Source organism: Lynx rufus, unplaced genomic scaffold (assembly GCF_022079265.1).
Source record: "Lynx rufus isolate CCGP_SWC_20201006 ecotype Redwood Valley unplaced genomic scaffold, mLynRuf1.p SCAF_17, whole genome shotgun sequence".
Taxonomy (NCBI): Eukaryota; Metazoa; Chordata; class Mammalia; order Carnivora; family Felidae; genus Lynx; species Lynx rufus.
In genome coordinates, this window is record NW_025814831.1 from 624220 (window position 1) to 636669 (window position 12450).

General features: G+C 42.1%; 1 gene segment (V, D, J or C); it reads left to right on the plus strand.

Annotated features, from left to right (window-relative positions):
* The first annotated feature begins 5200 nt into the window (after positions 1–5200).
* Positions 5201–12450, plus strand: part of LOC124512384 (immunoglobulin heavy variable 3-23-like) — a 34023-nt gene continuing 26773 nt past the window's right edge. The window contains 1 exon segment of the V gene segment in view: positions 5201–5307. Coding sequence covers positions 5262–5307 — 46 coding nt within the window.

The following is a 12450-nucleotide window of genomic DNA, read 5'->3' on the forward strand; positions in this document are numbered from 1 at the left end:
CATCCCACAATTCTCAAGGTATTCCCTCCCACAGATGTGCTGTCTTCAGGACCCACTCATCTTCAGTTCCGAGATGGACATTTGGTGACTGCCCATCTGTGTCCTGAACTCCATCCCCAGACTCATACACATGGCAGTAATATCAATGTCTCAAAATTAATCTCATGTGACAAGTCCCTTTGGCCACATAAGTTATTCTACACAGGTTCAAGAATGACATAGATGACCACAGTCCACACTGATGTCAGGGAAAGTTCACCTCCATCCCACGTGACCCTCACGTTACCACACCCCCAAATCCTTCAACATGTCAAATCATTAAATATTAAGTCAAGTCCAAAACGTTCCTAAATTTCACTACCTCTAAAACCCCAAATCTAACCACGTAGCTTGGGTAGGGTGAGACCGTGGTACCTTCCATTCCGGGGTGAAACTCTCTCCATCAGCCGACCTGCATTTCTAGAAATCCATTCATGTTCTTCTGAATGCTTCTGCATGGTAACCATAACATAACAGGTACTGACATTCCTATGCCAGAATAAATACAGTGTAATTTCGAAGTGCATCACCAACAGGAAACAATTTGATTATCAATCTGGGGAAACCCATTAGGTTCAAAGACAGAATGCTCTGAATCTCAGGCTCCAACTTGTCTCTGGGATTGACACTTCCTTTTTTCTTAAAGGTGGTACATGTCTGAAGCTGAGCACATTTATCCCACTTTCATGAAAGTAGAATTTATGAGCCCAAAAATCATCTTTTGGTCTCTCGATTATCAAATGAAAAGTTCTTCTGACTCTTGCCAGCTGATAAGGATAACTATTCAAGATTGTTGCTCACCAATGATTAAAGGAAATATAACTGTATATTTATAGGCAAGAAGCAGAGTGAAGGGTTCAAATATGGAAAATATGTAGGAGGAGACATCCTGTGAACAGAAGGGTCTGCAGTGCTCATGATGGAAGGGTCTCACCCTTGCATGTTGCATAAATGGGGAGGGGAATAAAGGAGTCACTGTATCTCTGCAGGGGTCTGTGAACAACAGGAGCACGGGGACCACGGGGGGCAATCACAACCACCAGTGGGAACTCAGAGACCAGGGAGCTCATGATCCAGGACAAGAGATTGGTTGAGGGCTGGTCTCCTCTCAAGGGCTTTCAGATCCAGGCTCTGCACACTTTTCTGACACGAACACAGCAAAGAGTTTGGAAAAGCTGTGGAAACACACAAGTGTCCTCCCTGTTTAAATAAACCATGATAATGGGAATACACAAATTTTCCCAGGGTCAGACACTGGGATAAATACATCTTTGATCATTCTCACATTAACAAGAGTTGAGAAGAATAATGATCTCCACTTCATAGATGAAGAAATATTTTTAATTAACATCATCCTTCCTGATCTCAGGTGTTTTGCCTTCAACATATTTTAATAAAATTCAACCATTTGAACGTTATTGAAGCTTTCTTTTTTAATGTTTATTTATTTTTATGAGAGAGAGAGACAGACTACGAGCAGGCAAGGGGAAGAGAGAGAGAGGAGACACAGTATCAGAATATGAAGCAGTCTCCAGGCTCTGAGCTGTCAGCATAGAGCACGACACAAAGCTGAGACTCATAAACTGTGAGACCATGACCTGAGACAAAATCGGACACTTAACCAACTGAGCCACCCAGAGGCTCCATATGGAGAGTTTCCTTTGATGTCCACATAGAGTTCATGTGTAAATGACCCCTTGTGTTTGTAGAAAACCTCTGGCATCTCCATCAGCTCTGTGAGTCTCTGTCGAGGCTTCTCACTCTCTCCAATTTGTGACAGAATAGACCTGGCTTCCATCCATCACTCTCCTGGGACTTCTAGAAGGTCAGGAACCTGCAAACCTCACTGGGAAGTCCAGCCTTGTCCTGCATGTGGTTCAGGAGCCCGGTGGGTCCCCTGATGGGGAGCACAGGTTCAGATACTGGGACTACTCTCACCTCATATGTGATGTTGGACACTCACATACTCTGTCTCTGCTGCAGTCTATCTGTTAACCTGTACAATGGTGGTATACTGATTCTTACCTCAAGTGTTTGGGTGCATATGTGAAAATAAGGATTATCATGGGTACTTATAATCACTGCAGCAAAATCACAAATTAATAAATCACAATGTCCTGAAAGATATTGTGACACCAAACACTGCCCCATCCCTTACACCTGCCAAGGGTCTCTGGCTTCTTGAGGATTCTATTGCAAAATTTGCTATATTAACAAAGAACATCTCTATTAAACCCTCCCATCCCTGAAACTGTAGCTGGGTGAAGAGCCCCAGCCCCTAAGTGTTCACATTCAGTGATCAGAACAGAACACAGACATCTCACCATGGAGTTTGGGTTCACTTTGGTTTTCCTTGGTTCTCTTTTAAACAGTAATTCATGGTGAACAAGAAACACTGACTATGTTAGTGGATATGAGTGAGAGAAACAGTGGATGTGTGACAGTTTCCTGACTTGTATCTGTAGATGTCTTGTGTGACGTACAGCTGGTGGAGACTGGGGGAGACCTGAGAAGCCTGGCAAGGGAGGGGGTCCCTGAGACTCTCCTGTGCAGTCTCTAGATTCACCTTCAGTAGCTAATTGATGAGGTGGGTCTGCCAGACTCCAGAAAAGGGGCTGAATGTGGGTCTACATATCTGTATGGTATAAGATAAGGACCAAATGTTATTATTTTACTCACTGGAATTCAAAACCATTTGTGAAAGAGGCCATTTTTTCCCTAATTTTAATTCTATGAAATCTCATGGAGGATTTGCTGACGGCATCCAGACACATTTCACTCTGGTCTCTGTAATCTGCTCCACTGGTCTGTGTGTCTGACTCTGTGCCAGCAGCACAGTGTTATAGACAATGTACCTCTGCAATATACTTAGAAAGGAGGATGTGTGCTGTCTCCAGGTTTGTTCTTCTTTCGCAGGATTGTTTTCTCACTTCTGTGTGCCTTGTGGTACCATATAAATAAGAATTTCCCACATACATTCATTGGCATTTTTATTAACTCAACGAATATTAGAAATTATTAGAATAGATAAAAGGAATAAAAAGTGTAATAATACAAAAAATTAACAAATTGAAATGTATATCTGGAACGGTAAATGCAATTGAAAAAAGCATCTCTACTAGGAAAATAAGTAACACTCAAACAGACACAATCAGAATTAAGGAGGGGACATAACTGATACCAAAGAAGTGAAAAACAATAACAGAAAATGCCTAGATAATTATAGACCCATTATTAGATAACAAAGGGCAACTAGGCAATTTCCAGAGACAAACAATCTGCAAGACTGTACTTGAAGAAATAGAAAATTAACATAATGAAAACAAATAAAATTCAATCTATACTCTAATCACACACCGCCCCAACAGAAAAAAGTCAGCTTAGTAACACAGGGCTTTATCTATGAATTATATCAAAATATAAAAGAGACTTAATGACAATACCTCTCAGACTCTTACCAAAAACTGAAAAGAAGGAATATGCCCCAATTAATCTACAAGACCAACCTTAATATTCTGCAAAATCGAAAGACACCGTAAGAAGAGAAACTAAAGGCCAATATCTCAGATGGACATACATGCAAAACTCCTAGCATAGTGAATGCAACAGCACAATGAAAGGGTCATATGTGACAATGCAGTCACATCTGTTGATCATCCATATCACCATCTATTGATACATATAAAAGTAGACAAAATTCAACAAATTGTCATTATTAAAAAATCTCAGCAACTGAGGGAAAGAAAGAAATAACCTCCACAAAATCGTGGCCATAGATGAAAAGCCCACACCTGACAGCATATTTAACAGTGAAAAACTGAAGCTTTTCCTGTCACGTTAGGAGCTGGGCAAGGATGCTCATTCCCTACATAGGTATTCCACATGGTAACATGAAGACCAGTAAGATATGTCACCCAATGTATGTCATCTTGTCACATTGCTTATTTGGAGGAAAGTCACTTGAGTAACAGCTAGTCTAAGGAAACTGTGACCCTTCTTTGTCCCCCTGAGAGCAGGAAATCAATCTCTCCTGGGAAACGTCTTCCCCTCTACCAGAATGGAAGAGCCATCCTTAGCACCAGAAATGGGAACTTAGCACCAAGAAGGCTGTGCAAACAAGCCTGGTTAGTTCCTCACTAATTGACTTGCCCAAACCCAAATCTCTGTCTTGTTAACTCTTCGCAAATCCATTGTTTTTTATTCTAAAAGGCACAAGTGCCACCTGCTTTCTTCATTCTCTGGGTGTCATATTATTAGGAAGCTTGTGCACGTGCAAAATGAAATTTATTCTCTTCTGTAGATCTGTCTTATGTCAACTGAATCCTTAGACCAGACAAAGAACACAGAAGCAAAGAAGGAAAAAGCTTGCTGCTCCTACAAGTTGCAGATGTACCCATAAAAATTAGGTAAGAAAATGAAATAAAGACATGTAAATCAGTAAGAAGAAAATTATTTGTTTGAGAGTCACACGAACTTACATACAGTGAGACCTTAGAAACTCCACAAAAAGTATCAGAACTAATAAACTCAGGAAAAGTTCAGAATACAAATCAACATACAAAAATATGCTGTATTTCCACACACCAAAAACATGGAATATGAATAAACTAACAAAACCACACAATTGAAAACGGCACAAAATGGAGCACCTGTGTGGCTCAATCCGTTAAGTGCCAACTGTTGATTTTGGCTAGGGCCTTGATCTCATGGTTCCTGAGTTTAATTCTGAGGCAGGGTCTGCAATGATTGTGCAGAGCCTGCTTGGGATTCTCTGTCCCCTTCTCTCTCTCTGATCTCTCTCTCCTTCTCTCAGTCACACAAAAATAAACACATATTAAAATTATATGGCACAAAATAAAGTGTTTAGGATTAAATTTCACCAAAAAGAAAAATGGCATACCAAACATGACCTGCTGGGAGAAAGACATGTAAAATGGCAAACACAGATGAAAAGATAACTGTGTTCACAGATTAGAATTATTTACACTGTCACAGTCCCTTCTGCAAGAAGTGATTTAGAAGTGCCTCTCAAACACTCGTTTTAAATTTGAAACAAATCTAAGTCTGGAGCCTGATATAGAGTCAGAGGATATGCAAATAGGGCCCTCCCCTTATTGATTAAACCAGTCCAGCTCCAACCCTGCAGGTGGGAGAGGAGCCCCAGCCCCAGGAGTCCCAGGTGTTCCTATTCTGTGATCAGCACAGAACATACAAACCTCACCATGGAGTTTGTGCTTGGCTGGGTTTTCCTTGTTGCTCTTTTAAAAGGTAATTCATGGTGAATGAGGGACACTGAGTATGTGAGTGGACATGACTGAGAAAGAGTGGATGTGTGACAGTTTCCTGACCAAGATGTTTTATGTCTACAGGTGTCCAGTGTGACGTGCAGCTGGTGGAGTCTGGGGGAAACCTGGTGAAGCCTGGGGGGTCCCTGAGACTCACCTGTGTGGCCTCTGGATTCACCTTCAGTAGCTATTGGATGAGCTGGGTGCGCCAGGCTCCAGGGAAGGGGCTGCAGTGGGTCGCATCCATTTATGATGATGGAAGTAGCACATACTACGCAGACTCCGTGAAGGGCCGATTCACCATCTCCAGAGACAACTCCAAGAACACGCTGTATCTGCAGTTGAACAGCCTCAAGACCGAGGACACAGCCACATATTACTGTGCAAGAGACACAGTGAGGGGACCTCACTGGGAGCCCACACACAAACCTCCCTGCAGGAGAGGATCAGCACCACCAGGGGGCGCACACTATGCACAATTCTCCTTTGTGTTGCCAGGAGCAGGTGAAGATGGAGGTTGCAGGCAGGTTTCCTGTCAGGGTCTGGGGCTTCTTCTCCATACAGCAGTTTCTCCAGGGGGCCTCTCTGGTCACAGGATTCTGTGTTTATCTATTAACTCTCTGAATTAACAGCTGTGTTGTCATAGGAAAACTACCCTAACATGCACAAAGACACAGTTGTTTGCATTGCTTACTCCTGTCACTCAGTATGAGTGAATTGCAGATTTCCTGACGCACAACAGCTGAACCTTTTTTTTATAAAGTTTTTTTTAACGTTTATTTATTTTTGAGACAGAGAGAAACAGAGCATGAACGGGGGAGGGTCAGATAGAGGGAGACACAGAATCTGAAACAGGCTCCAGGCTCTGAGCTCTCAGCACAGAGCTCGATGCGGGGCTCGAACTCATGGACCGCGAGATCATGACCTGAGCCAAAGTCGGCTGCTTAACCAACTGAGCCACCCAGGCGCCCCAACAGGAGTCCCAGATGCACTCACTGTGCAGCCAGGACTACAGGAGCCCCCAGACCCCCATTATCTTCACCCAGCACTTGTCCCAACAATGTGACACTTCCCTCCTGGCACTGCTACTCAGGACTTTAAATGAGCTACAGCTTTATCCAATTCCTCTAAAGAAGAGATAATTCATCTCCATGTATTAGTCAGGATTCTCCCGAGGAACAGAAACCAAAGCACATTGCTTTCCATGACTAAATACATTGATAAGCCCCCACATTCCACTCTCACATGCTGGAGACCCTGGAAAACCAGTGGTGTATTTCTCATCTGATTCTGAACTAGTTTCTAGTCTCAAACGTGAAGAGATGATGATGTAACTCGCAGAACAAGGGCCAGAGGAGACCAATGTTCCAATTCAAACAGGCAAATGGGAAGTAAAACTGAGGGAATACCTCCTCCCTCTGCATCAGTTTCTATTCAGACCCTAAATGGAATGGGTGATGCCCAGGCAGACAGAAACCACGGATAGAAATGCCAGTCTCTTCTGGAACACATCACAGACATCCACAGAAACAGTGGGGCTTCTGGGCACCATGATGCAGTCAAGATGACACATAAAGGTAATCATGACAAGTCAACCTCCTGTAAATGTGCAGTTCAAAGACTGAAGATTTAGAAGTCCATGCCATCACTGGCATGGAGCCTGGTGGGCATAGCTGTGCTTCTGTGGAGAAGGAGGGCAGAGTAGCATAGGGGGCATTGTGGTCTGAGAATCCCCTGGGCGACTTGGAGAGAGACAGTTCCCTTCTCAGGGTGCATTTGGTAAAGGTGTATTGCCTCTCGTGGGGCAGGAGAGCTGACAGGCACCATTGCACTGCCCTGGTCATTAGCATAGGAGCCTCTGTTGAGAGCAGCTAACTGAATGCTGCCTTCATGTTCTTCCTCACCATGAACTCCAAGCTCCTAGTGTTCATGCAACTGCCCTCCTGGGATAACTAACTCCAGGCACAGCACAGCGAGACCCTCTCACAGAGGATCAGTGGGGTCCTGGTCATATTGAGTTCATATAATTTGGAGTTTTCAAACCCAGCTAGAGCTCCTGAGATAAAACATAAGACCCCTGTGTACCAGGTGGGCCAATTGTTTGGACACAGGGTGAAGGCAGGGTTCTGATGGAAGTCTGGGACCCACAGGTACAGATTGTTCTCTCTGTGGGAGGGCTTCCTGAACAGGGGAGGCTGGAAACTCCAACTCAAGGGACTAGATAGGGAGCTGATGCCAATATTTCCTCCCACCAATCAGCATGGACAGAATTCAGTGAGCAGCACAGAACCTCCCAGTAGAAGGTGAGCCACTGACACCAAGCTATACCCCCCCTTGCCTTCCTCAGGTGCTTCCTTAGTAGAGAAAGAGGGCCTGGAAACCAGATCAGCACTGCGCCCCTCCCTCAAAAGATGACATATACCCCCAAAGGCACCAAGTCTACTGACCACATAGTGAGGCATAGCTTCACCTCTAGGGGAAACAGGAATGAGCCTCTTTTAACAGGCAGAACAAACTCACCTGGTTAAAACTCACAACATTGTGGACAATGTCTAAAGACTCATCAATGGAGAAAAGGAGAAACTCTGCAGAGGACTTAGCTGAGAGACAGAGCAACCAATACACGACTGCACAGTGCACACAGAATATGCAACAAATGCTTCCTAAAGCGTCAAGCCCTCAACAGCAATTGAACACTTCTCAATAAAGACACTACTCTAGAAGGAGAAAACAAAACAGGATTTTCTAAAACACTTAAGAAAGCAGAGACATAGACATACACCATGTTGGAGGAATTCATCCCGAAAGAAAAAACGATAAAAGGTCATTGCCAGGGATATTATTAAAGCACATATAACTAATATGCCTCAAACAGAATTTCTAAAAACTCTCACAAGGAAATAGAATTTTTAACAACTATCAGAAGGATACTTGCTGTGCTTGAGGAAAGCATAGGAGACATGAAGGAAACCCTTACTGCAGATAGAAATGACCTAAAACCTAGTCATGTTGAAATTTTAAATGTTGTAACCAAGATGTTTCAACTCTCCACAGACTAAACCCTACAAACTCGGACCCTCTGAATGGAGAGTTGTTGAGGCCATAATCTCACATGTGTTCTGACAGGAGCCGTTCCCTCAACTGTCCCTGGCTCTGGCTCTCTCCTGCAGGTGAGGAGGAGTAGGTTAGGCATCCTCCACTGAAACCATCTGTCTCCTGCACCTGACTCTCCCACAACATGAGGCCCAGAACTTCCTCACCCTCATGTGTAAATGAAGTCAGTTGTACCAGAACCGATTTGCACCTTGGTTTAGTGGATTGCTCCAGCTCCCCCCTGCCCTGGGCAAAACTCTGCAGCTACAGGTGGGGACAAAATAAGGGCTCAGTTTAGGGGTGAGTGGCAGCTGCTCTTCTTTGAGGCTTGCTTGTCCTGGTGGCATGAGACCCCTGCCGTACAAGTCAGGTCTGGGGCGACCAGGCTCCCAGCATCCCAAGTGGACTGTGCCCAGGGCAGAGTTTCCATCCTGTGAGTGGGGCTGCAAACAATGAATGATTCCCACATCTCAGTGGCACCTGCTGGCGCTTGGCCTCAACAACAAACAGCTTAGGGTCACTGACATCCTGTCCCTCTGGGAAAGAGTCCTCTGAACAGGAGCTGGTCACCAGGAACCCTGGTATTGGTTGCAACAGTCTGGAGGGGAGGTTGCAGCCAGGCTCAGTGGCACATGCCTATAGTCCCAGCTCCTTGCACTGGAGTTTCCATTTGCTGAGCTGGGGTGGGGAAGGAAAGGCACATACCTTACCTCAAAATTCTAGCTTTTCCGTCTGTCAGTATATTTTCTGGAATAAATATTTCTTCCTGGGCTGTATGCCAACAAGGCCATTCGCAGACACTGTAAATACATCATTTGAGATTTTATTCATATTCCACATTGTAAACATTCAATGTAGTATTACTTTCAGGTGTAAAATATAGTGATTCAACATTTCCATACAACACCCAGTGCTCATTATGACTGCGGCCCTGCAACCCCATCACCTACTTCCCCAAACCTCCTCCCACCTTCCCTCTGGTAACCATAAGTTTGTTTTGTATAGGTAAGAGTCTGTTTTGTTGGGTTTATATGTTCCATGGGTTAAGCCTAAGACTCTTGATTTGGGCTCATGTCTTGATTTCATGGATCCTGAGATCAAGCCCCATTTTGGTTTCTGCACTGACAGCAAAGAGACTGCTTGGGATTCTCCTTCCCGCTTCCTCTGCCCCTCCCCCCATTCTATCTCAACATAAATTTAAAAACATTGAAAAAAGTTTATTTCTTGGTGTAGCTCTTCTCTCTTCTTTGTCCCATTTCCCTTTTGAAGTTTCTTAAATTCTACATATGAATGAAATCATATATTTGTCTTTCTCTCACTTGTTTCAGTTAGAATAATACTCTCTAACTCCATCCATATCATTATAAATAGCAAATGTCATTCCTTTCAGGGCTGAGAAACATTCCAGTGTATGAGTATGAGTGTGTGTGTGTGTGTGTGTGTGTGTGTGTGTGTGTGTAGATATACCACATATACTTTATCCATTTATGAGTCAATGCTTACTTGGACTGTTTCCAGAGCTGGGCTGTTTTTGATAGGGCTGCTATAAACGTACAGTTGCAATCCCCTTTAAATTAGTATTTTTGTATCCTTTGGGTAAATACCTAGTAGTTCAATCGATCAATCATAAGGTAGTTATATTTTTAGCATTTTGAGGAATGCCCATGCTGTTTTCCAGACAACCTGCACCTGTTTCCATTCCCACAAGCAGTGCAAAAGTGTTCCTCTTTCTCTGTATCCTCACAAACACCTGTTGTTCCTTGTGTAGTTGAGTTTAGTCATTCTGACAGGAGTGAGTTGATATTTCGTTGTAGTTTTGATTTATAATTCCCTGATGATGAGTGATGTTGAGCATCTTTTCATGTGTATATTGGCCATTGGTATGTTGCATTTTGGAAAGTCTATTCATGCCTTCTGCTCATTTTTTAATAGGATTATTCAGTTTTGGAGTTGAATTTTATACTATATACAGAAAACCTGAAACTCCAACAAAAAAACCCTACTAGAACTGATACAATAAACCAGTAAAGCTGCAGCATACAAAATCCACATACAGAAATTTATGCATTTCGATACAACAATAATGAAGCTGGAGAAAGAGAAATCAAGGAATTTATCCCATTTACAATTACACCAAAAACCATAAGATACGTAGAAATAACCCTCACTAAAGAGTTACAAGAGCTTTACTCTGAAAAACCTGGGACATTTATGGAAGAAATTGAAGAAAACACAAAGAAATGGAAAAATATTCCATGCACATGGATTAAAACAAAAAACATTGTTAAAATGTTGATACTACCCAAAGCAATCTAGACATTCAATGCAAATAATTCAATGCAAATATCCTTGTCAAATAATACAAGCATTCCTTACAGATCTAAAAGAAATAATTATAAAATTATCATGGAACCACAAAAGACCTTGAACACCCAAAGCGATCCTAAAAAAGAAAAAAAATGGAGGCATCACAATTCTGGATTTCAAGCTATATTACAATGCTGTAGTCATCAAGACAGTATGCTCCTGGCACAAAAAGAGACACATAGATTAATGGAACAGAGTAGAAAACCCATAAATGGTCAACTAATCTTCGACAAAACAGGAAACAGTATCAAATGGAAAAATGACAGTCCCTTCAACAAATGGTGTTGGGAAAACTGGACAGCAACAGGAAACTCTAATGGAACCGGACCACTTTCTTACAATATACACAAAATCAAATTCAAAATTGGATGAAAGACCTAAATGTGAGACAGGAAACAATCAAAATCCTAGAGGAAAACACAGGCACCAAACTCTTTGACCACGGTCAGAACAACTTCTTACTGGACATGTCCCAGATGCAAGGGAAACAAAAGCAAAAATGAACTATTGGGACCTCAAGAGAAAAAGCTTCTGTACAGCAAAGAAACAATCAACAAAACTAAAAGGTAACTGACAAAATAGGAGAAGATATTTGCAAATGGCATATCAGATAAAGGTTTAGTATCCAAAATCTATAAAGAACTTCTCAAACTCGACACTGAAAAAAACAATCTGGTGAAGAAATGATCAGAAGACATGAATAGACATTTTTCAAAGAAGACTTCCAGATGGCAAAAAGACACGTGTAATGAGGCTCATTGTCACTCCTCATCAGGGAACATATATCAAAACCACAATGAGATAACACCTCACACCTGTCAGGATGGCTAAACTTAACATGGTGGGAATGCAAGCTGGTGCAGCCATTCTGGAAAATAGTGTGGAGATTCCTGAAAAAATTTAAAAATAGAACTATCCTGTGATCGAGCAATTGTTTTACTAGGTATTTATCCAAAGGATACCAAAATGCTGATTCGAAGGGGCACATGGACCCCAATGTTTACAGCAGCCCTATCAACAATAAGCAAATTGTGGGAGAGCCCAAATATCCATCAGGAGATGAATGCATAAAGAAGAGGTGGTAAATATATACAATGGAATATTACTCAGCCATCAAAAAGAACGAAATCTTGTCATTTACAACAATGTGGGTGGAACAACAACGTATTAACCTAAGTGAAATAAGTCAGTAAGAAAAAGTCAAATATCATATGATTTCATTCATATGTGGAACATAAGAAACACAACATAGGGGAAGGCAAAATAAAATAAGATAAAAACAAAGAATAGGAAAGTGGAAGAGACTCTTAAATACAGAGAACAAACCAAGGGGAGGGGGGTAAGATGGGCTAAAAGGGAGGTGGGCATTAAGAAGGGCACTTGTTGAAAGGAGAACTGTGTGTTATATGTACGTGATGAATCACAAAATTCTACACCTGAAATCAATACTGCACTGTAGGTTAACACACTTGTATTTAAATTAAAAATATTGCAAGAAAATTAAATACATACATATATGACCTCTTGGGAGTACCTCAAAATAGCAAGCTTCTGCACAGTGAAGGAAAAAATAAACAAAACTAAAAGGCAACCTATGGAATGGAAGAAGATATTTATAAATGGCATATAGTCAGGGTTAGGATCCAAAGTATGTAAATTTTTTAAA